This window comes from Erpetoichthys calabaricus, chromosome 4 (genome assembly GCF_900747795.2).
Source record: "Erpetoichthys calabaricus chromosome 4, fErpCal1.3, whole genome shotgun sequence".
NCBI lineage: Eukaryota > Metazoa > Chordata > Cladistia > Polypteriformes > Polypteridae > Erpetoichthys > Erpetoichthys calabaricus.
Window position 1 is genome coordinate 49,334,976 of NC_041397.2, and position 25,751 is coordinate 49,360,726.

Consider the following 25,751-nt stretch of genomic DNA (forward strand, 5'->3'; position numbering starts at 1 on the left):
AATTGAAGAGGTTCAATTTTCGCCTCCAGAAGGACTTCCCCTGCATACTTGGGGAGATCAAGAAACTGCAACCTGAATGCAGCCTTGATCAATACCTTATTAGTGGAGCTGTGACCAAAGTGTTGTTGGTAGACACTGGTGCTAAAGGAGCCTGTCATATTGAAGAAAGTGGCTTTCCATACACTTGTGGGTACCAGCAGACTAACAAGACATCAGTTGCCCAAGTGAGGGCAGAACAATTTTGGGAAAGTGCACTTATCACTGAAAGCACAGTCTGGAGCAAGCTACTGAGTCAAGTAGCTGAACCGGAAACCTAAACCACTTTTAAAAGTACTAAACTTGGATGAGATATTGAGGGAATTTAGCTATTAGCTAACCAAATGAGCCTGAAGGACTGAATGGTCTCCTCCTTTGATAAACTTATTTTGTCCTGTTATGCTAACTACCTTGCACTCAATACTTCTAGGACAGGCTCTAGCACTACATTACAGTAGCCCTAACCTACATTAAGAGACTTGGAGACTATTATGTATGTTTGATAGATAGATAGATAGATAGATAGATAGATAGATAGATAGATAGATAGATAGATAGATAGATAGATAGATAGATAGATAGATAGATAGATAGATAGATAGATAGATAGATAGATAGATAGATAGATAGATAGATAGATAGATACTTTATTAATCCCAAGGGGATTGTACACAACGCTTGTGGGGGGTTAGGGGTTGGGATACTGCAGTAATAAATAACAAGTACTCTTTTTAGACAGTGTTCCTTTTCATGTGCTTGCTGAGTATTCAACTAAACCTAAAGCTAAACAATTTCTATTTTGTGTATTAAATTGTAATTATTGTTTTTATATTTACATTATGTATGAGCTAACTTTGTTTCAGTGCTTCATAATTGAGCTTTCAGATTTCTGAGACATTCTGATTTTATTGTGTTTCTTGTTTACTTCGATATTTAGCTTTGTTTCGACTTTGCCTTTGCCTGTTCCATTTGCGTCTGTTTGTTCTTAATCGTTCTCTGAACTGTGCTTGACCTAATTTTACCCTTTGCCTGTTTCTGAATGGTTAGTATCCTGGTTGCCAGTACAAAATGAATACATAGTCACTTGACATTTTTCATGTGCTTTCCATGCATTGAAAAGTACTATCCTTGCACATAAACTGACGATTTTAGCTTATTTGTTCCATCAGGAAAATAGAAAATTTGAATGTATTGTTTTGTTTTTATTAGGGTGCAGAATTACAATAAGTGTCTGGAAGAATTTAAACCTATTTTTAATTTTTCTAAATAAAAGAGGATTGTTATTTTTATATTAAAGTTGTTACAACATTTCTGACTATTGAATGCTAACTAAAATATTAACTGCTGTAATTATTTTCAAATGTACCAGCAAATAGTTGGCATAAGCAAATGCAGAAAATGAGTTTTAGTTGTTGGAGGGATGTTTTGCATTTCACATACAACTTATTTAATATGAAAACACGTACAACTGGTCATAGCTGTCGTCCACCTAATTAGGTCCACTTAATAAACCCTGGTTTCAGTTGTAATTGGTCAAGGGGCCAAAGTATGCAACTTTATTAACAGAAACAGGACACAGAGAAGACACAACTCTAAAACACAAAATGAGAACATCTGCTGGCTCTTTTTCCAGTACCTCACTGTCTCAGGGCCATACCTTAGCTGACAAATATCAAGTGATATGCCTTTAGCCTGAGCTTGGTCAAACTGAATAGGAATGCAGTGTATGCTGGGAGATTTGGTGTATGATTTTAGTATGCCTTGCTTAATAAGCTTTAAATCCCAGGGAACTAATCTTGAGCTGGGTTTGAGATTAGAGGGCTGAGCGATAGTGATGCACTCAACATTTTCTGCAACTTAATTTTATTTTTTGCACATGCTTTTAATGTGATTTGAGAAAATGTAAAATATCAGCCTGCCCTTCTAGCAGAGCTGAGAGTGCTGCTGTCTTTAAAAAAAACGGACACAATTCAAAGAAACCTGTCTATTCCTCAGGAAGAAATCACGTCTTTCTTTGTTTTGATGGGAACGCATAATCAAGTACTAAGAAGAGGACCAACTTAGGAGTGTTTACCAGCATCTTGTTGTTGCTACTGGGACTGCAGGAAGATTTAACCCACCATGGTTGTATGATTTGATGTTTCACTTTGTACTTGATGTTACTGGTCTGGTTTTAATTCAAATAAATGCAGTTTGTAAGTGAAGGCTTAAAGCCAGTCTCTCTGTCTTTATTATTATTATTATTATTATATTAGCAGGGCAAGAGTTTAGATTGTTCACTTCTTATCTAGCTGCAATACCTTAAAGGCACAAGTGGATGCCTTTGTGAAATCTTCTACTGATGGTAAACTGGTTTAGAGTAAAGCAGTGAAAGTAAAGACAGACAATGTTAGGAAGCAGCCTGTCACAGAGGTCCCAAGGCTGAAACACACAGGGTGCAGCACAGACAGTGAGATGGTTAAGAGGTTACTGTTAACAGGTTACATAGCTGGTTTTTGATATTTCTTTCCATCATCCATCTAAAACAGAACCTAAGAGTTTAATTGGTACCTTTCGTGTTAGGTGCGAGTTACCAGATTGTTTTCCCCATTTCCCTGCCTATCAAGTACCACCAGCTATTTCTTCTTTCACCTGTCAGTGTGTGTGTGTGTGTGTGTCTCACTCTGCCTCTCCCCTTAAGTTACTTTGGCCACTTTCCCTGGCCAGTGAACCGTTTTCCCTATTCTCGTTCCTAATCCAGATTCAAAGGTATATCTGGCTGATGTCAGTTTTAAACGCCCTTCTTATGAAAATTCCATTCAAATCCTGGGACCAGTTTTGGCATCAGGCGTGGCCCTGTTGTTGCCACAAACATAGCAGGTTAGCTTCTCCAGCTTCTCCTAGTGTTCCCACACCCTGACTCTTCAATTATGCCTAAAGATCAGGGTCTCCAAGGAGGCTTATAAAATGCCCATTTACTAACAGAAGCAGCATGTCCCATCTCATCTAAGTCAAGAAATATGAGTTACACACTTATAGAACTTGCCTCCAGCCATTGATCCCTTACCTCACTTTTGTAAAGGCAATCTGAAGCCACCATCTCATGACAAAATATAAGCATCTGTTGGCCAAAAGATCTTGTGACCTCTTGCCCTTTCCGATTTCTTTCTCTCTGTATTTTTAGACAGAGTTCATGCCTGAATGAATGGTTGTCTGCCCTCTAGCCTCTTGGAAGAATATTGCACGTTTTTCCTCAAGCCATAACCTCCTCTTCTCCATACCAGCATCCCAGGCTGATGCCCTACCAGGACTCCTCCTAACATTTGTTACTTTAACACACTGGAACCCCCACTACGGCCAGCATTATTCTCTCTATTTCCCATCTTGTATTTATTTGATGTTTAATTGACATTTTTTATTTATTTTTCATATTTTTATGTATTTTCTTTTTTATACTTGTATTTGGTTTAGTAATTGTGCTTTGTAACTTTAAATGTGTGTCCATTCTGTGTACGTTTTAGCTGAATCCCCTGCAGGTAGGGCCACCCTGACATCTTTACAGCTGGGTGCTCCTTTTGGCTTTGCATTCAGTGATGAAAGAGAGCCTCAGCAGTGGAACATTAAATTGGATTTGGAGGTTTGTGTAATTATCGCATTTCTTGCTTTTTTCTACCTGGTTTCTGGATGTTTGCTACTGTTTTGGATTTACTGTTACTGGATCACAAAATGGAACTTGTTTTCTATGTATCGTCTTGTTAAGTAAATATTTTTGCCTTTTTTGCTTTGATAAGCATTTTTGCTTTATTTTTGATTATTGTTAATACATCTTTATTTACAAAGATTCTTCTGAATCTTGTCTGAATACAAGTCAGGGTTTGACAGTTTTTCTCTCCCTTGTGAGACATTTTTTATACATTGTGGGATCTTCCTTTTATTTTGTACTTTTACAACTAGCTCCCCAGCTTCTCAGCATTTAGTGTCTGAGGCCTGGCTGAGTTTATTTGAACCTCTTCTGGGCAGGTCCTGGTCAGCTTTTTCTGTCTTTTAGTGATCTGGCAGTGTCTGTGACACCATTACACACCACTCTGACTCCTGTTGAATCCCTACTTTAGCTACTGTGTCTGTGTGAATTGATGACTAAGCCACTGGGACTTGAAACCTTCATTCCAGACACACTGCACAAATAAATGCACATCCCTTACCTTGCTTTTCTTCAAATTGTACAATAAACAAATGCACTATAGATGTGTACCTGTAAAGTGTCCTGGTAAAGTGATATGTAAAATACTTATTGTTATTTGTATCAAGACTACATGAAAGCACAGTGCAGATTGACAGATTTTTTTAATACATTTTCTGATTGTTAAAAATCTTTTGAGCCTCCTGATAATTTTAAAAAGACATAAATGCTTATTGATATGAATGTACTATTTGCATTAACATGACAGTAACAATCTGTAATGATATGATGCATAATGGAAGCATAGAAAATGCCTTATTTACAGTTAGTAAACCTCTAAGTAAGATTTATGAAGTAGATTTGTTTCCAATGGTAAATCACTTTTTTTTTTTTTTTAAATAAAGAAAGCTAATTTGAAATGGACTTGGGGGAAAAAAAGTAGCTTTGCGCTACCTTTGCTTATGTGCCTGGAGTAAATCTGACTCAAGAGGGTCTGAATCAACTTGCACAGACCTCTGTAGAAATCGTTTAGCATTTCTGGGCTTGCAACCTTCTCTGGAGGTTTTAAACTGAGTGCATAGTGCTCAGTCGGGAATATGCTGGTAAATCAGGACAAGGATAAATATTGTGCCAGGCGAATAATGTCTGGAATGGGCATGATGTCAATTACATCCTTGTTTTGCACAATCACCAATTGTAAATATTTATTTTATAAAAAGGTATTACTCATCATTCAAACAAATTACTTTAACACTTTTGTTAAAAATAACAGAATTCAACAGTTTTTGCTTTTTTTTGTTTCTGTTATTTAAAAAGTGTCTATTTGAGCACAGACATAACACATAGGACTTTCCAACCTGCTTAAGCCAATTCTGGAGCCTATCCCAAGGTAGGAACCAGTCCTGGATCTGGTGAGGGATTCACAGTCCCACATGACTGCAAAATTGCTTAATATTGTATATTTTAAGAATCAAAGAGAGTGTCTAATCCAGGTTAGCATCAAGTGGAGAGTGCCGGTGGCCTCTCATTCTCTGACGTGCAGATATACGAGGTGAGACACAGAAATAACCAGACTGGGCTTGGGGCTTTCCTGGAAAACCGTCTGGAGGTTGGCCCGAACATGAATCATAGAACTATATCCCCCTCCTACACTCCCTCTCAAACTGCCGATCGGCTAGGTATATCCTGTGAATAGCCCAGTCAGTATTTACAGAACAAGCGCTACACGAGTTGCCACTATAATGTCGGGTGAAAAAAATCTAACAGCAAATCATCAAATTTCTCGCAAAATTGAACAAAATGGCCACAGAAACTTATGAAATGATTAAAACAGTGTACAGTGATAACAGTTTGTCTCGCACACAAGTTTTTGAGTGGCACAAACGTTTCAAGAAAGGACAAGAAAATGTGGAAGACGTTCAACGCCCAGGTTGCCCACGCTCGTCTCGGACAGATGAAAACATCAAAACAATGAATCAGATTGTTCAAAATGATCATATTACTTTTTCCGTAAAGCAGTTTTTGACTGACAAAAACATTCCTGTCTTCGATCATCCTTCCTATTCGCCCGATTTAGCTCCCTGTGATTTTTTACTTGTTCCCGAATGTCAAAAGTGACTTGAAGGGAACACATTTTTCTTCAATGGATGAAGTGAAGGCAGAAATGGCAAGCCTGTGGAAGCACCTCAAGCAAGAAGACTTCCAGCTCTGTTTCAATCAATGGAAGATACATATGGAGTGGTGTAGAGATCAGGAGGGGGAGTATATAGAAGGTGACACTGTTTAGAATGCTGTAATTCATCAATAAATATATTTTTTTTTACCAATCCGGTTATTTTTGTGTCTCACCTCATATAATGGTTCAGAACTACTGAGGTGATACTGAAAGATGTACAAGGCTGCTTTACATTCAAGAGAAAGAGGAAGTGTAGGATAAATACCATGATATTCTTGAATGTTTATCTCTTTACAACAGGAAAGACAGGAAATGGTAGAAAAACAATGAAATTAATCTGATGCATGATGGCACAATCACTGAAGTGAAAAAGGTCATCCAAAGTGCAATGCCATCTACACAAAAACACACAGGCTGTGGCTCACGTTACTTGTTGATATAAACTGAATTCTAAATGCTGCTAAAATGAAGCCTGTGCTATAAAATAAAATTCCAGCCATTCAAGGACCAACCTGTTCTTACCTCTGCAGTTTAGAAGATAATACAATGGCTTCAATACTCAAACCAGAAGGTTAAACAACAATTTACATCTCCAAGTAGTACTTATTCTTGACTACTGTTTTTTAACCTCATGAATGTCACATATCCTCATTTTTTCAGCACATATAGAATTTTTTTACCTTGCTGCTAAAACTGTTGTATTGTTTTTCCTATATTCTACAGACAGATAGACAGCCAGACAAACAGACACTCTAGTGATCAGAAAGGTCAAGGTTTTTGTTCATGGTTGTCATGTGCAGTAGCAGCGCAGGCTAATTGATTGCTCACAGGCTTGGTGTGTGGATGCACACTAAAAACACTCCATACTCTGAGCTAGAGCAACAACCTGTTAAGCAGCATCTATCTATCTTATTTCAATGAGCATGCACTGTTAAGTAGTGTTCTATTAATTAATAAAAGCTTCCTGACAGAATTCTTCATCATGGACCAGTGTTTACCCACGTCACACAGAAAAGCATGACAATACTGAATCGATGCCAAGTGCAAACTGCAGTTTTATAGTAGACCCTTTAAACAAAACTACACAGAATACACTTCTACAGTGTAAACAGTAAAATAAATACACAAATGTCAGAAAAAATCCCCTGGTCCAAGGTTTGTTGCAATGTCTGGAGGCAACTGGTAAGACTCCCAGAATCACCGTTGTAAAATTTACCTTGGCCTGCTGGTTGTCCAAAGTGTCATGCAAGAGTGTGAGTCACTGATAATAACATTCAAAACATTAGCCAACATCCATCCAGAGTCCATGCTTGTCACTGAATAGGCCCGATTTTCCCAATTAACTCATCTCCTGTTCTAAGTCAATTCCCAAAATGCTACTCTTTAAAAGAGCACACTCCCAACCACAGACTGCAAAATTATGCCAACAATGCAGAAGGATCTGAACCTCTTGGTGAAATAGTATACATTTCTATTTATGTGATTCCTTTTTTATTGTACTTGAACTGAAAGACCAAAAGCAAATAAAAATTCTAATACACAGGTTACAATTTTATAGAAACTTAACTTTGAAGTTAAGCTTTTCTACCAGAGTTTCGAAAAATATTACAACACAAAACTAAATAATTTATACTGCTTTGGTTAAGCTAAACAAGGTGATTGTGCATTGAGAGCCAGCAAATATCTTTCTATTCCTGCTTTATATCCTTCCAAGTAATACAAGACCACTGAAACTAGCTTAAGTATCTACAGTATATATGTAAAATGCTAAGCGTTGTGTCTCTCTGTCACACGATTACTCCCAAACCACTGGGACTAGAACCTCAATCTTGATCGAAAGCTTATGAGGTGATAATGGACTGATGAAGTAATACATTAGTGTAGTGACAACCTGTGCACAGTTATCGGGGTTTGCACATTTCTTATGGCAAACTGCTCAAAAGGGTAACGCGGAAAAAAGGAAAAGAACAACAGGAACATCTGCTGACTGTGACGGACATTACTGAGGCCACTCATAGGAAGAACAAAAACAACAGCAGTGCCATTTGCTGAGCATGTGCAAGATGTTGGTGCAAACTGACCTGTGCTCCAGTCCTTATACCAAAGTAATCATTATGATCGCAAATTCAGTGCTAAATACTGTGATGGCACAAAAAAGAAGCCCAGCAGTGACATCTACTGAGCGTCAAGCCAAACCAAGAAGGCGATTCAGTCACAAAAAACAACGAGAGGAATGCCAGAATATAGAGCTGCTGCCTAATACTGTGGCTCATGGACATGTCACACATTCTCAATGATTTGGAAAGCATATTTGGTTGAGGAGCACTACTTGCAAAAGATACATCAGTGGTGTGCTCACTGTAGGGTGCTATTTTTTCATATTGAAAACAAAGAATGCTTGGCTAAAATGGAAATGTCCAGCTTGCTCTATATGAACCACCTTTATTTGAGGACTGGAGATCCACACGTTTCCTAGTATGAAGCTATTAGCTGAATCAGTAACGCAGCAGTGATAACCACTTCCCCACTTTGTCACTCGGATTTGTAATGTTGAAGACAAAGTTATTGCATAATTGTTAAATCTGCCTCAATGGACAGGATTTTAGCATTCCTTTTAGAAAAATGAGCTGTGGTGAAAAAGAGCAAAAATGAAATGCCTTTTTTTCAAATTCTTTTTTTTATTAGATATTGTCCCTAATATATGTATATCTTTTTTGTCTTAACATCCAGAATTAAATTATTACCATGGCACGTGGTAAATTTGTCCATCTGTGTTACATATGCTATTGACAGAATGTCTGTAGTTTTTTTGGGCACATCTCACACAACATGAAGCACCACTGGCTACCCACAAATGGCTAAATTAATCTTACCTGTCTCTTAGCAAATCTAATAGTTTGTGCAGTACAACTGCTGATTTTCAGGATTCTCTTTCTGATGAATACAATATAATGCACTGCTTGTGAACCGGCAGGGGTTGTGTGACACAGCAGCTGTTCTATTGTCCACATGCTAGAAGACTTCCTAAGAGACAACTATGAAACATTATACTAGCTTCTGTTACTGAAGGCACAAACAAGCTGTCAGCTGGGTTATAGCTATTAATATAAATGTACCTTAATGTTTCTTTATGAAAAGAGACTTTTGGAGGAAATCTGGGAAGACAGTTCCCTCTATAACATGGGAAAAAACATTGGTGGAGGAAATCTTGCTGCTGCTTTAGTTCAAAGGTGCATGTGAGACAGTTTTCGATTCCCTGTTCTCAGTGAAAGTATGTTTAGTGATCACCATGGGCAGGTATAGCATCTGGTACCATAATGACACATGCTACATTTTTTTGTACACTGAATCAACTTGTGTCGTAGTCCTAAGTAGAATTAAACCGTTTCAGTTGCCCAAATACTAAAAGGTATTTAAGTAAGCAAGGAATGCTCACTGGAAGTGGCTATTTTGAATGGCAAGGTCAGGTTGTCTTTACTATGAGATGGCTTTCCAGGACTTGTCAGTGACACCAGAGTTTAAACATGCAGGCATTAATAAATTATATATTTGTGCTAGTGCAGGTAGACAAAAATCACTATGCATTGAGAAACTGCTGTTTAGGATATTTACATATATGTCCAACCTCCCATTGAACAGCAGAACAGAGGAACATGATCCTGAGACAAGGTTCCAAGCCTTGAGGTTTGTCTACAGTGTTGAATTCTAGTAGGTGGGCTATAGGATGTCTGGATTGTATTGATTTCTTGAGGGAGGTCACAGATGTGGACCCAGTTTCCAGATTTTATCACTAGTCCGGATTGCTACAGGTTCCTAGGCTTGTCTTTTTCTAAATTCAAACTATAACATGGTTGCTTTTTGATTGTTGAAAAACATTCTCCTTGTTTTTGATGCCACAATTTACATTTTAAGCTTCTGGTTTTCTTTCCGATTTCTGGCAGCTCTCTTCTGTGATGGGTACTTAAAGTATCCTTAGGAATGAAGAGAGCTGAATTCAGTTAAGGACTGCACAAAATGCATTTATTTTCTTAAAGGTGCTTTCTTAATGTACTTTTATTGTTGTTTCACTTTATTGCTGTGTATTGGTTACATCTGCCATTTTGTGATAATTGTCTGTACAATGTCTTTAAAGGAAGGCAGCAGCTTGCCCACAGTTTTATGGTTATACAGTCTGTTTCTGGATGCAAGGTTGTAGGAACTGCTTCTGACCGGTTTTAGAAGTGTTCTGAGTATGTTCCGTTTCACACAGTTTCACAAGTGCCACTTCTATGTACATAGCAACACAAGTATGCTTCAGGAGTGACAACAGGATGAAAGGCTTAAGCCAGCTTCTCCAGAGGCATCTCTGGAGGATGACAGACAGGTTTTCTAAAGGGACAATGCCACTAAATCAGTTTTATAAAGTAACATAGAGAGAGAACTGACCAGAAAGAGAACAGAGGAAGTCAAGCCGAGACTTTGAGCAACTACAGAACTAAGTGCTGCCTGTGAGACTGAACATCTAGCCTATTCGGTTGTATGGTTTGGATTGCCACATTTTGTTTGTTTTTTATTTAAGGTACTAGCTATTTAAAAATATTATTTCAGTATTAAACCTTATTAATCCAGTTTTCTTGCTTGCATGTTTTGCTCTGTTTTCTCACTAAGGACTGTAAACAGCAAGGTCAATCAAGGGAATGGGAGAAAAAGAGTGCCGCTAAGAAATAAGCTAAAGTGACAGTCAAATCTGGGTGACGTCTGAGAAAGAACTACAGACAGAAGCTAGTCAACTGTAGTCCTGGGTGCAAATATATTTAATCTGTGAACTGTATATGCCTTAAAGTTGGAATGTGACTTAACTGAAAGACTAGGCAAACTGGAGGAACAACAGAGGTCTAATATGTAACTGTAGTCCACAGCAAAAGAATCTGTGCATTTAAGAAAAGAGGATTTTATTTTATTTTTTTTTAGAAAAGGTGACTTAATGACAAGTACACAAGGTTCAACATACATAAATTAAACATGCATGTTTAGGATATTAATTTCATCTTCAGAAGAATGGGTTTGAATCTTTGCCTGGTCACTGTATCTGTAGCACTTGCATATTTACCTACTCCAAGTACTCTATTCTTCCATTGACACCCTACTCTTAGATTGAGTAATAAATTGAGTAGTTGTAATATTTGGAACAGCAGAGATAAGAAGCATCTTTCTTTAAGGGAGAGAAAAAATAAGAGTTAGAGTCTGTTAGACAAGTTTATTTCAGATCATTATCAAAACCAGACTGCTATGGTTCAACCAGGACTCTGTCCTTGACATTAGTTTTTCTTTTTATAACTTGCCATTTTTATTAAAAAGTCTGTGTTTTATGCTATTAGATATATGTTGGTTATTTTTGTTTTGTATAATTCTTAAATGAATATTGCCTTAATTTTAAGTCAGTTAGTTATTATGTTTGTGATGTTCCATGTCTTGTATATGTTGTTCCCAAGGAGGTGGGACCCCCTGACACTGTAACCTTAAAATAAAAAAAAACAGGCATTTATCTAGAAATAAATGTAAGAAGAAAGGCATTTTGTGTTACTCCATAAACATACAGTCAACAAATATGTTCTCACTGTTTATGTTACAGTAAAAAAACTCACATCTGCATTATCTGCACACTAATGATTCAGTATTTCACCAACATTGTCATTTATTGCGGAGCTCTGGGCCTGGGGTCAGATTTATAACACACATAAACACAGGCCCGAAATATGCGTACGCAACCTTTCACACAAAAGTAGTGTTGGAAGACAACTTGCTGATGGTGCTGTACATGATGGCTAGTATGTTAGCAAAGTAACTGGCTGAACCCCCAGTTTTTCATATGGCCTGTACTATGCACTGTAATCATGTGCCAGGAGATTGTGGCTACCTGCTTAGACACTGGCGCCTTACGCCTTTTCCCAACCCCGTGAACACAGAGAAGATGTGCTATAATGCTGTGCGTGTTCTTGTATGCTCAGTTGTCGAGTGCACAATAGGACTCCTCAAATGCAAGTAGCGGTGTCTCGATGTGACAGATGGGAGGCTGAATGAATGAATTTTTGCAGCATGAGATTGATTAGCATAGTCTATGTATGGTTATTTCAATATGGCCTCCGGGCAGGGTTCAAGCATTCACATACGCACATGTACAAGATGATTTGTGTTTTATAAGGAGTAAAATGAATAATAATGTTTCTACATCAGGTTTTATAAATTAGACAGTTTTTGACTGCTTGAATGCACACATAGTTTATAAATGAGACCTCTGCTTTTCATCATGGTCTGATGCAGCCAGCAGTTTTACTTTGGGACTTTAACAGAGGTTTTAACCTCTATCAGGTACTTTCTTAAACAATGTTATGTTTAAGAAATTTAAGTTGCAGTAACTTACAGACACTCTACAACCACAACTAACACCAGGTCATCAATCAAAGTCATTTTTATATCATGTAAATTGGACTCTCCTGTCTGAGAAAGCAATAGAATCACCACAAGCCTATTCGACTGTATACAGTAACCTTGTAAGTGATCTTAAAAAGCATGTATTTAATGTAGTCTACTGACATATACAGTAATTGGTTTCTGTTATCACAGTTATTTTTGAATACGACTAATTGTCACAAAAATATTCAATAAATAAAAATTTGATTATTGATGAAGTAACTAAAAATGTTTAAATGCTGCAACTTTCAAATCAGTTAACTAAACCTTTGAAAGCACCTGAATGTGATGCCTTGTGTACACTGTTAAACTTTTACCATCTAGCACAGACAAATTAACAGAGAAAAGAGAATTTAGCAACTTTGCAATTTAAAGTCGAATACTTAATTCTTTAATTAACCTAAAAAATCCTTTTTTAATACGGTACTAAACCCACTCTGCCTGTATATCATGTTACATATGACCTAAATGAAAGGCTTCTGATTAATAAATTGGTTAGAACTAAATCCAGCAGACAATTTGTATTTCAAATGAATGTTTACGAGCTACTGTGATAGACTGAAAAAACAAATAGCATTTCCAGTTATTGTGAAAAAATAACTTGTGCACATACATTCAGTTGTATCTGTAGATTAAATAAAAGAAAGTAATGCTTCTGCAAATAATGCCCTACAGTTAAACTCGAGACATGACATTTCATTCTACATCTGCTCAAAGGCCAGGAGAGAGCTTCCATTGGCTTTTAGTTAATTAAGGAATGTGCTTTGGTGATTGATGAGCAGTGTACTGTCCACATTTTATGTGCTATGTTGTTAGTTTCTGGAATAATTGCTGATGGGATGTCTTTGCTTGATTTGTTTCATATCAGCCCCCTTCGTTTTGTAATGGTTTTAAGAACAGATGACACATTAAATCTATTCACAGCCTACTCACAAATAAATATGATAATTTTAGCACAAAAGCCAATATGACATGTGGAAATGTGTGGTAACAAGTGGAGTTAAAAGTTGCCAGGTCAAGCATTTGTCAAAGCAAGCATTTGTTTAGTTTAGAGTTAATAGTCTTCAATTCCAGCTAAAAAGGTGCAAAGGCCAAATGTTTTTAGCTTTTTCAGTGTCATTTATTTAGTTTTAATTAGTACCCTGGTGTTAGATTTGGCTAGAAACTGATGTTTAGGCAGGCATCCCACCCAAAAGTTTCAGTCACATACAAAAAATAAATAAATAAAATAAACGGTCTTAGGAAAATCAGTCACAATACAAGACAGCTACAGATCAGGATTAAGCCAACCATTGGCCAAAATACCAAGATTTACTCAACCTTCTTCATCCTTAAACTATTATGTTGGCAACCATGATGAAGACTTTGTACCATTCTAGCATAATCAGCATTACATCTTTAGAGTTAATTGTTGCGGAGAACCTCAAGTTGCCAACTGACTATGGAAGGTTGTGTCTCCTTTAACTGATGCTTCATGCTTCTCATGAGCTGCATATGTGTTTATAGTTTTGAATGGCGGAGATCAGCTAATTTTGCACATGGTAAATTCTAGCCAAGTAGCAAACAATTGATTGTGACCAGTAAGACTTTTCTCAATCCTGCAAAACATTTTACAAAGACTAAAGCAAAATCTTTCAGTGGTCGATACATGGCAAATTAAGTTAAATGTGAAAAGGTAGAATAAATGTCTTACATGTAGGAAGTAAAAATAATTTGCATAATTACATAATGGAGGGTCTGGATCTAGAAGAAACACATGTGATGGACTAATCCTTCTCCTCACCTAGAAGATTTAAGAAAGTAATTAAAATTATTGATGGACTAAATCAAGAGCGTATCTGTTTAAGGTAGTTAATGTTCATCTGAGGCCATGTCTATAATACTAAGTATGATTCTGGTCTCCATAATGCAGAAAAGGCACTGCAGTGTTAATGAAACTTAAAGCAAAGCTACTAGACTTATTCTGGAACAGTAAAGTATGAGCTCAGAACAAAAACTGAAAAAGTTGATTTGTTTTTACTACAGCAAATGAAGATATGCAGGTGCCATAATAGAAGTGCTTGTAATTATGAAGTGAATAATTAGATGGTTACTTTGCAATCTGTTTTTCAATAAGGACATTGACCCAAAGATCAAAGTAGTTTAAAAGTATGTTTTGTGTAAATGTTACAAAAAATTTACTTCACACAAATAATTATAGATGTGCAGACCAAGTTATGCAGGAGTGCACTAGAAACCAGCACCATGAATCTGCCAAATTTCATCCTAACAATTTAAAAGTGTTAAATGAACATAAAATGATAAGCTATATTTAGACAAATTGTTTATTCTTATCAATACTAGCTTTGTGTTGTAATTTTTTTTTACTTTTCTTAGTAATTAATACTTCACTTGTTCATCTCACTCATGAAGTCCAAACAATTAACATGACTACTTTAGGGAAATGGGCAGTGCAAAGTCTTATATATTGATAACGTAAATGTAATACAAATACATTCTGTGTTTACTGATTTCCTTTATATACAATGTCTAAAAATGTTTTCACATCTTGGAAGTTTTCACATTTTATTATTATACAACACTAATTCGCAGTGGATTTATTTTGGCTTTTTGGACAAAGATCAACAGAAAACTGAAAACAGATCTCCAGAAAGTGATTTAAATCAGGGGTGTCAAACTCCAGTCCTGGAGGGCCGCAATGACTGCAGGTTTTCATTCTAACCACCTTCTTAATTAGTGACCTGTTTTTCCTGCTAATTAACTTCTTTTGCCTTAGATTTAATTAACTCGACTCAGACCCCTTAGTTCTTTCTATTTCCTTAATTAGCAGCCAAACAATAATGAGACACAAAATGAGAAAACAGGTGACCAGCTAACCACATTATCTGAACATAAAGAAAAGTGAGGGTCTCAGTAAGGTTGATTTCTCAGGTCAATAATCAGAAACAGAAAATCAACACTTTGGGAAATGTCTGCTGTAGCAGAGTGAGAGCAGCAGCAAGCTATGGAATTAAGTAACGAGTTTAATTAACAGCAAAAATTGGCATCTCATTAAGAAACTGGTTGGAGTTTGATGTTCCAGTTTAGCTGGTTATCTGTTGGCTCGTTTCACGTCTCATTTCTGTTTTGCTGCCATTTAATGAGGAAACAAATCAATTCAGAGGATTGAATCCTTAAAAACAGGGCTATTAAACGGAAGGGAAAAGGAGTTAATTAGCAGTAACACAAAATATTTGATCTCATAAGTGTTCAACCTTTTAAGTTAGTAGATGCAAATTTGACAGTCATGACAGCACTGACTATGCGCAAAGGTCTCTAACAGCCTTACGCAGCTAGACACTGGCATTTTTGCCCATACTCCTTTGCAATGCTGCAGGCTGTATGGGGATCATGAGTGAACAGTTGTTTGTTTAATTGTTTTTTTAAGTTCAGCCACAAGTTCTCAAATAGACTCTGACTCAGGCACTCCAGGACATGAACAATGCTGTTTTTAAGCCATTCCTTTTTAAGGCTGGCTTTAATCTTGGGGTAATTGTCTTGCTAAAAAACAAATTTCTCCCAATGTTCAGGTTTCTTTCAGACTGCATCAGGTTTTCATCCAGGATTTTCCTGTATTTTGCTGCATTTATATTACCCTCCACCCTCACAGGCCTTCCAGAACCTGCTGCAGAAAAGCATCCCCACCACATGATGCTGCCACCACCGTGCTTCACGATGGAGATGGTGTACTTTTGATAATGTTCAAACACAGAGTAAAGTCTGATGGCCAGAAAACTCTAATTTAGTCTCATCAGACCATAGACCCTTCTTTCAGCTTACTTCAGAGTCTTCCATGGGAGTACTTTCATGTGTGTCTTTTCTCTCTGCCACTCTCCCAAAAAGCTATGACAGGTGAAACACCTGGGCAACAGCTGCTGTCTGCACAATCTCTCCTATCTTATCCACTTTATCTTTTAACTCCTTCAGACATATCTTTGTGGTCTCCCTCACTAGTCATCTTCTTGCATAATCACTGTTTTTATGCATTGACAGATTTACAGCTGTTCCATGCTCTTTCCATTTCTTAACTGGGCTTCAAGAAATATGTAATGGCTCCTCCCTCTGACTCGTGCTTCTCAATCACCTTTTCAGGGAGTTGCTTGAAGTGTTCTTCTGTCTTCATGTGTAGGTTAGGCCACAATACTGAATCACCAAAAGCTGGACCTTCTACATACAGGAACATTTATTCTGCAGTCAGCTGAAGGTCCTTCACTACGGACAGTTGACCTCTATTGAACTAATTATGGGACTTCTAAAGCCTATTGGCCACACCAGTGATGAATAAAGTGTGAAAAACTTTTGAGATCAATTATTTTGTGTGTTATATTTGTTATTAATTCAGATCACTTTGCAGGGATTTGTTTTCACTTGCTAATACAGAGTGTTTTTCTTTTGATCAATGTCAAAAAAGCCAAATTAAATCCACTGTGATTCAGTGTTGTCTAACAATAAAATGTGAAAAGTTCCAAGGATTAAATACATTTATAGGCACCGTAAGTTAAATTTTAATTTAAATGCACTAAGGTATCATATTTCATTTTGTTTCATTTTGCAATATACATATTGGGTTTAAAATAGCATGACTAAAGTAGCAAAATTGAGTATAAACTTCAAAATGATTCAGTAAGCATTTCTGCTGAACATCTTTTGTTGCCTACATTACAACTCTGGCAAAAAACAGTAATTTGAAACATCAGTCTTTCTTTTAAATTTGTCAGCAGCACTAAGGCCAACTAACAAAGTTTTCCTAACAAATAAGTTATGCTAATTCTATTAAACAAAGTTACATTTCTTCCATCACATAATTAATTTGTTGCTTGATTTAAAGGGGACATTCAAGCTTTTCTACATGCAGTATTGCCTAATACCAAAACCTTTCATGGCCTGTGTCATTACCACAATCCATTTCTAAATGAGTAATTTGCATCATTAAGAATTTACATTATTGCATTTAAAATTCCCTCAAAATCTCATTGATTTATTGTTTTTGAACCATGGATCATATCTAAACCTTACATTTCCAAACAAAAGTGTTTAAAATCTAAGATGGTATACTGGGACAGCTTAGCAATTAGTTGAGCAAATTAGACCAATGGACTGAATGGCTTCTCCTTGTTTGTTAAAGGTCTTAAATTTCTTATGTTCTTAACTGATTTTAAGTAAAATAATGTAGTAGTAGGGTGTTATTCCATGTTAGCCATCATAGATGCAATGAGAGGTCAAGCAAAATGATACCTTTTATTGGCTAACTGAACGGATTACAATATGCAAGCTTTCAAGGCAACTCGGGCTCAGGTAGTTGAGTACAACTTGTCTGAAGAAGGGGCCTGAGCTGCCTCGAAAACTCCCATAGCTAATAAAAGGTGTCATTTTGCTTGACTTCCCCAGTGAAATAAATGAAATTCAAAATAACCCTGAAATCACCATTCAGCTCATCAAAAACACATTTTATGAAAACAAAGCAAACATTTACCATAAATCAGGTCAGTTGTACCTGCTAAAGACTCTTTGACACATGTCCCCTAGACTTCTGTTCATCTCTTCAGCAATATTCTGGACCATCTTTTTTTGTACAGCAGCATGGAAAGCCACAGTCTACACTGATAGTGCCAGCCAGGCAGAAACCAGTGCTGTACATTAGTCCAGTTTAACACACACATACCAGCACTCACTCATACTGGGGTCACAACTGAAGTCACTAACTACTTTGAAGCACATCTCTTTGAAAAGTGGAAAGAAATGTGAGCATCAACTGCAAACTCATCTGAACAGAGCAAACACCATCTAGACAGTGACCTGAGCATAGGTTCTGGGTACAATGCCGCAGCTTTCCAGTTTTGTTTTAAAAATATTTCCCAAATATAAATTTACTTTCCTATTGAGTTATGAAAGCCCTTCTTCTTTCGCTATTTGTTCATGGACTATACTTAAATGTACTTATGAATTCATCCACACTGTCAAGTATTCAAATGATGTAAACCAAAAAACTAGAGAAACCCTAAGGGTGTGCTTCCAAAATTGCTAATATTGTAACCATATTGCTCCTCTTTTTAGACTCACTCAAAGTGAAAATTGTACCCCAATTTAATTTTACAAATGCTAAAGTCCTGCTCCCCTCAATCAGTACAAATGTACCCACTAAATCTTTCCTATATTTACAATTATTTTGTTACCGCTCATTTTCTCAAACAAATCATACTGGACACTTGTCTCTTTCAAGTGGAAAAAGAAGTTTACTTGGGAGTCTATGACATTAAATTTGTTTGCATCTCAAATAAAGTTCTGAGGGCAGCGATGTAGAAAACACACATTTTAAACTGATGTGTGTTTCATTGGTAAGTAATTGTGAAGACCAAATAATCTGATGCATAACAGGCATTACCAATAGCTTCTCACATTTTGATAATGTTACTTTGGCATAATCACTTTTCAATTTTTAAAGGTATCCTTTTACCTTCGCTCTCTCCTGGAAAAGAGGATACAAGCAATATATTTTCTGTCCTTGATTCATGCAAGTCATGGCAGCTCTCATGTCACTCACCAAAGAATCGTCGTACTCTGAGGTTTTCCCACATGAATATAAACCTGAAGCAGCTCTCTGCTTTAATAGTCACTTTGTATTTTGCTGTCATATTCACGTGTCTACCACAGTGCTAACCTTTACCTCCCTTTCAGGTAGCAGGTAATTAGCAACATGGATGTGTTGCATATGTACTCATTTTCCCATAAAAAAAAACAAAGAACAAATATTATGTTTTTTAATATAATGTTTTGACCTAAATAAATTAAGGTTAAATTATACAGGTTCCAGAATGTTATTCTAATAATGCTGTTATTACTTTAACAGATGTTTTACCAAAGATGCATTATAAAATTTAAGACTTAATTAAACTGAAAACATGGCTGTTTAGTATAAAATCAGGAAAACTAAAGTGTATCCCATTTTATCAGAGTTGTACTGGGAGAAATGGCTCCTTTGTTTCGCTGAGAGAGTAAAATTTTAAAAAGTATCCAGGAAAGTTCTAAAACACAAGCTGTGTGATGTAAACTCATTACTTTAACATGGCTTTCTCATAGCTTAATTTTAGTTTATTCCTGATGCCCTGTATATTCAATTAATTATCATTATCATTCATGGTGGCTCTGAAATCCATACTAACCCCTACTTTCTCTGCTGTTCTTTTTCCAGTTTTCTGTGGTGACGATCTGCACCACCACCACCTGATCAAAGCACCGTGATGTCCCTACATTGATGGATTAAAGGCCAGAAGTCCACATGACCATCATCATCAAGTTCTTCCATGTGAACCCTGAATACAAGGAGGACTGACTGAGGTCATTTATGTTAGGTAGAATGCCTAGAGGGGGCTGGGTGGTCTTGTGGCCTTGGAACCCCTGCAGATTTTATTTTTTTTCTCCAGCCGTCTGGAGTTTCTTTTTTGTTTTTTCTGTTCCCCCGGCCATTGGACCTTACTTTTATTCTATGTTAATTAGTGTTCCATAATTTTATTTTCTTATTTATTTTGTCTTTTTTCTCTATCTTCATCATGTAAAGCACTTTGAGCTACATCATTTGTATGAAAATGTGATATATAAATAAATGTTGTTGTTGTTTTTGCCTCCATGCCCTAGCACAGTGAAAAGGGTACATTTGACTTCACTGCAACAAACGCACTCTTCAGTACTGACAGAGATGCCGCCCACCCAGCTAGTCAACCCGTGCAAAAAAGCAGGGAGTGTACTTCCAACACAGAAGAAAGCGTGCGTGTTGATTGGTGTGTGTGGAAAACTAATCTTGCAATGAGCTTAGAAGTGTGGAAGAAAACCTGGCCTATGGAAAAGTATCTGGTATTTATTAGTCCTCCATTTTGGAAACTTTGAGATGTCTTTTCTACAGTAACATTTCATAATTCTGAAGAAAGTTTTTACAGTTAGGCAGGAACATGGTAAAAAGGGCAAAAAACAAAATGATAATGACCTGTTCTTGAAATCATGTTAATTAAAAGAAGCAATTGTGTAAATCACACCTTTTAAATTGCTCTTTTTTTTCTTTCTCTTCTACACACGCTTAGTGAAATTGCAGCTACAGTTAATGGAAAGATCTTATTAAAGGAAAAAAAAGTCTGACATGCATAAGTATGTTGTAATTTCAGAATTTACATCATCCAAAACTTTAATTTCGGTAAGGGTGTGCTGACTTTGATATCCCCATGAGATCACAAATCCAGCTTTCTCGATTTCAGGTCTTAGGTCCAGTTATTGTTCACATGGAGTTTGTATGTTTTTCCATGTCTACATTTTTTTTCCTCTGGTTACACTGGTGTTCTTCCTACATCCTCAAAGACAAGCGGTTTAGCTGGTCACTCTGTATTGACCCATGTGAGTGTGGGGCATATACATTAGTCGGCCCAGAGATGGAGGGCCACCGCATCGAGGATTGGTTCCTGCCTTTGCAGTTAGCACTGCTGAGATGACCCCCAAATCCCAGACACAACTACTCAAAGTCAAATCAAGCTGCAAATAATACTTTTTATTTCAAGGAGATACCTTTCACCAGATGATCTGTCTTCCAGATCACACACAAAGCACAATTATTTGTCTCTTTCCTTTCTCTACTTCTCACAGGAAATCACTGTCCACCTCCTCCTGACTAGGACTCCCTGAGTAATATGAGGTGGGCTCCCTTTATGCTGCACTTGGGAGTACATCAATGCACAGAAGAAGCACTTTACAGTCAGACAGAAGCCACTTAAAGTAGAAATGTCTGCTCTTGGAAGCTCCCTTTGGTGGCACCCATAATAGCCCACAGGACTACCCAGAGAAATAAAATTTCCCAGGTATGCACAAGGGCGATCCAACAAAGGGAAGCTGCAACCTTAGCTCACTGAGGGAATCCATAACCCTGATAGGTGATCTTTCCCTGTCCTTCCATTACATGGGTCTTTTGGGCACAAAAGGTCCATCCATCCTATTTGGGAAGCCCACCAACCCTGTCTGTGATTAATGATATGTACTGTAAATATATATGCGTATAGCTCATATTTGTTTATTTATTTAAGAAACTGTTTACATTTAATGGAATGCCAGAAAACATACAGCACAGATTGGAAATTGTGTGCTTTTCACCTTTATATTAATCGCAGCACAAACAGAACTGCTGCTTCAAGTGAAAAGGAAATTAAAACAATTTTTAAAATTGACTTGATACTAATTAAGGAAATGATAGATAGATAGATAGATAGATAGATAGATAGATAGATAGATAGATAGATAGATAGATAGATAGATAGATAGATAGATAGATAGATAGATAGATAGATAGATAGATAGCATGCATTTTTTAAACTATTGCATTTCAAAATTCATCTAATATACTTAAATCATACAGATAGCAAAAGACTGCAAGATTATTACAATAACCTGATGGTATTTGAACAGATGAATGGTTAGGTGTATATATTTGTAAGTCAGTTTTCTATTAATTACTAAGGACATGAATATAGCTGAACATGTACATTTCGAAGAGATAACATGTAGTCACGTGTGTCCCCACCCCCCCATATAATCACACTTATTTGTTTCGTTTTTGTTATGTCAGAGAATGAAAACTTACTTTTTTTCTTAAACACAAAATTTGGTGAACGCCCATTTTGTAATGCCCGTTTATTGTTATGATTTAATACAAAACACATAAGAAGCAGAATCCTCATCTCACTATTAGGGCACCCAGCACCTCAGATCTAATCCAGGGAACAGCTTTGACAGCAGTTCTTTTCTATACAGCTAATCGTAACTGCACCAGCATGAATTAGGCTCACGGCAGCACGTGAGCACGCCGTCCGTCACATCTTCTTTACATCTCCACACGCTTTCTTTAGTGTGCTTTTAGACGACTTTTATTTCACTTTCTGCTAAACCGCCTGTTGTACTTACTGTATTCCCACACATGCACAATGCTCGCCCCTCCCTCGCCAGACATTCTCTCTCTCTCTTTCTCTCTCTTACCTTTAGCACGAGGTCAATGTGATGTTGATCGAGCATATTTCCTTTCCCAGGAGAGGTAATAATCACTCTGCCGTACCTCCCGGGGGTCTGCAGGTCTGAATACAGCGTATGTTTGGATCTATTCAGAGGGAAAAGACTGTCCACTAAGTTGCCTTCAATTTTAGCCAGGCTGTGCTGTGGGGCCAACAGGTACTCCACGTTCTCTTCAATCCTGTAGCGACTGAAGCTGGCTCCGAGTAGAATTGAAATGAGCACTGGGGCGGAGGCGAAGAACACCGGATGATTGGCGACGAAGTGGCCAAGCTTGGAGAAAGACGTCCTCAGCCCTCCGTGCAAAACCTGCCGCAACATCCTAGTGCAAAGAGTACCCGGGAGAGCGAGGAACAATCTGCAGGATCCGAGCCTCTCCCAATGCCAGGGCAAAACCATCAGGGGCCACGACCACAGGGAAACTAATTCTAATAAAATATCCCCAGCTGGTCGCTGAAACCCAGCAGGGAGAGAAATCAAGAGACCAAAAAAAAAATCAGTTCGAGACTCAATTTTTAAAATTAAGAATGCACCTTTGTCAGCCCCTGCTCCCTCCACCCTTCAGCTAGCGCTCGGATTCCATGCTTTTCGTGTTATACTTATTACATAAAAGAACTTGGGGACACATATATTGGTGTTATGTCTCCTCTCTCAGCTTCTTAAAATGACACATACGTGCTGGAAATTAGTCTTGCGCGGCTTTCATGATGTGCATTACTCGCTGTCTTTGCGCGGTAATTTCTACAGCTTTTCTGGTTCTCCGATTTCCAGAGACTTGCAGACTCGTTCTGCTACAACAAATGTTGCCAGCAGCGCAGCATTTCTTCCATAGGTGATAAAGAAATTATAAAATTACAGCAAAGTGCGAACATTTCTCATGACGCGCCCTCTGTTGTTTGGCATCAGAAGCCACTTTTATCTATTACTAATGATAAAGCAAAAACATGCCAAAACATTTTTTTTTCAACAATCCATAAACATTTGCTGCTTTGACGTTTTAAGGTTTCCCAGCTTTTTCTATGCAGTCTAGCAGTTACATACGTGACTGCAGCTTTCCTGCTAACTCATGAGAGATACAGCAGCATCACAGCTGTCTACAAATACTGGGTTTGTGGGCACTTGAGGTAAAGCACTGCGTGGCCATTCATTATAATGAAGAACATAACTATATAGTGTACAGCACACACGAACACACACAGCCTATCATTTTTGGGGTGTGCTTACATTTTCAAGTAATGATCTCAGGTTGCAAACCCTAAATGAACGGGACTGCTAATTCATGACTGATTATTCATGTGACCGAAAGAATGCCAGACATCCAGTTGTGTTTGGAAGGAGAAATGCATAAGTATAATTTTGTGTATTTCATTTGTCCTAAATGTTCTTGCTCATTTCCGCATCACTTTAAAGCTTTTATTGAATCCATCGATACCCTACGCAAACCCTCCCTTCTCGGTGCACATTGCCAGGTAGGCAGCAAGCAGTCTAAACAGGCGTGAATATCTCATTTCCATTGCAAACATACTACAAGAATCACTTTCGGCAGTCCCCCAGGCTCCCTTAAGTATCATTCGCTCCGTCATGGTCGTGAAGATCGCCCATGGAGCTGCCGCGATCCATGATCGTACATAAAGAACAACTTTTCGCAAATATCCTCTGTAATGCCTTGAGACGTTTGTAAAGATTCAGAAGAAATTCCTCTTTTCATGCGGTGCTGTTCCACGGATAAGGGACGAAAGGCTCATGCTTTATCCCTGGTCTGAAAAGAAGTAAAACTTCCAGGTGTAACTCCTGTTGAAAATTTATGAGCAACATCCGCCCGGCGTCTTCCAGTATTCAGGATTCACACCTCCGCTGCTGACACCGTTTTGACTCAGCTGAGCCGCGCAGCTCACCATTAATTCCTTGGAGCTCTTTGCTGATTCACTGCGTTAGCCGACAGAAAACCGAGCTTACTTTTCCTTTCCTCTGATTGCTGTTAGCAAAAGGGAAGCGCTGAAGGTGGAGAGATACCAAATCAGACTTGTTTTTAGGCTCTGATATGCACCATTAGTCATCTCGTGATGGCTGGCATGGTGAGGGAGTGTGGGAGATTTCCTGATTGGACGATTAGGGATAGTACTGAAGGAAAAAAAGGGTTAGACGGAGCGAGCGAGAGAGAGAGAAGGGGGGAGGCAGACAGACATTGAGTCTGGGAGAGAGAGAGAGAGAGAGAGAGAGCGAGCGAGGCAAATTAAAAGCGAATACTGGTTTACATTCATGAATTGAGACGATGAATGCAAACAGGGGGCGGCTGTCAGTAATACATATGGCATACAGAATATGCTGGAAGAAAAAAACGAATCTCCGGAGATGTGTAATTTAGCACATTTTCTGTTTTGCAGTTTAACTGTGAATACATTCTTAAGGCACCAGTAGAACTAAAAACAAAAAAAAATGTTTTTTTCAAGAAGGAAAGATAACGCGTATTCATGAAATGCTTACAACCCCCACCCCCTTACTTTAAACATATAATGTTTTAAGTACAATTACATGTATTGTTGTCTCATTTTTGGCGAATGTTTGTTTCATTACATACTAGGGATTATCCTTATTGGGCTCGGTGCTATGTACTTTGCTACAGTAAGTGAGGAGAAACGATTGGTAAGTGAATTGTTTGAGGTGTTTCCAAATCAAAGACAAAGGTAAGAGATGCACCGACTTCTCCGTCGCTTGTGTTAACCATTGTTACTACTTCACTACGTCAGCAAAGAATATTGGGTAGATAATGATGTCAGTGCTTTTTCTTTGTTCTGTTATATTACAACGCTCATAGTCTTCTTATAGTCGTCTTATTTAGTGTTATCGCTGCTCATTGTCCTTTCTACAATATTCTTTGTTGTCACGCAACTGAAAAATGCTTCTTTCGAAAACGCCCATGCGTTTACAATGATAATAATAATCATAATAACCACACAATGTGTCATTAACTATTATTAATAACTCAACCACATGTTATATTTTTGACTATTATTTTGTTTATTTTTAGTGTTTTAATATCAGGACAGTAGAAAATCGGAAACGGGATGCGACTGCTAATGCATCTTTTGAATGAACCGTGCAAGAGACCATGAGGGGTTTCCCCAGCCTTTTTAACGTCACTCGGTCTATAGCGAAGTCTCCCTGTGAAGTCGCGGCTCCATTTAATTTCCATTTCAGCACCACGGACAGAAACGAGATGCCAAAAGGGGGACGACTGCAAAACGGGTTAAACTCTCTCCACCGCGTCACAATTCTGCAACAAGAATAGGGAACATTTCTTCATAATATCAATTAAATTTTGCCTAATGTTAACTAAAAAATGACAGTACTTGGAAA

The 25,751-nt window shown here is 37.6% G+C and overlaps 1 protein-coding gene across 1 annotated transcript in view; it reads right to left on the minus strand.

Annotated features, from left to right (window-relative positions):
• The window catches only part of ptchd1 (patched domain containing 1), a 167,347-nt gene extending 142,824 nt beyond the window's left edge, over positions 1–24,523 (minus strand). Inside the window, exon 1 of the mRNA XM_028801249.2 lies at positions 22,365–24,523. Coding sequence (XP_028657082.2) covers positions 22,365–22,793 — 429 coding nt within the window. The 5' untranslated portion in view covers positions 22,794–24,523. The remainder of the gene's footprint in view (positions 1–22,364) is intronic.
• Between the last annotated feature and the right edge of the window lie 1,228 nt (positions 24,524–25,751).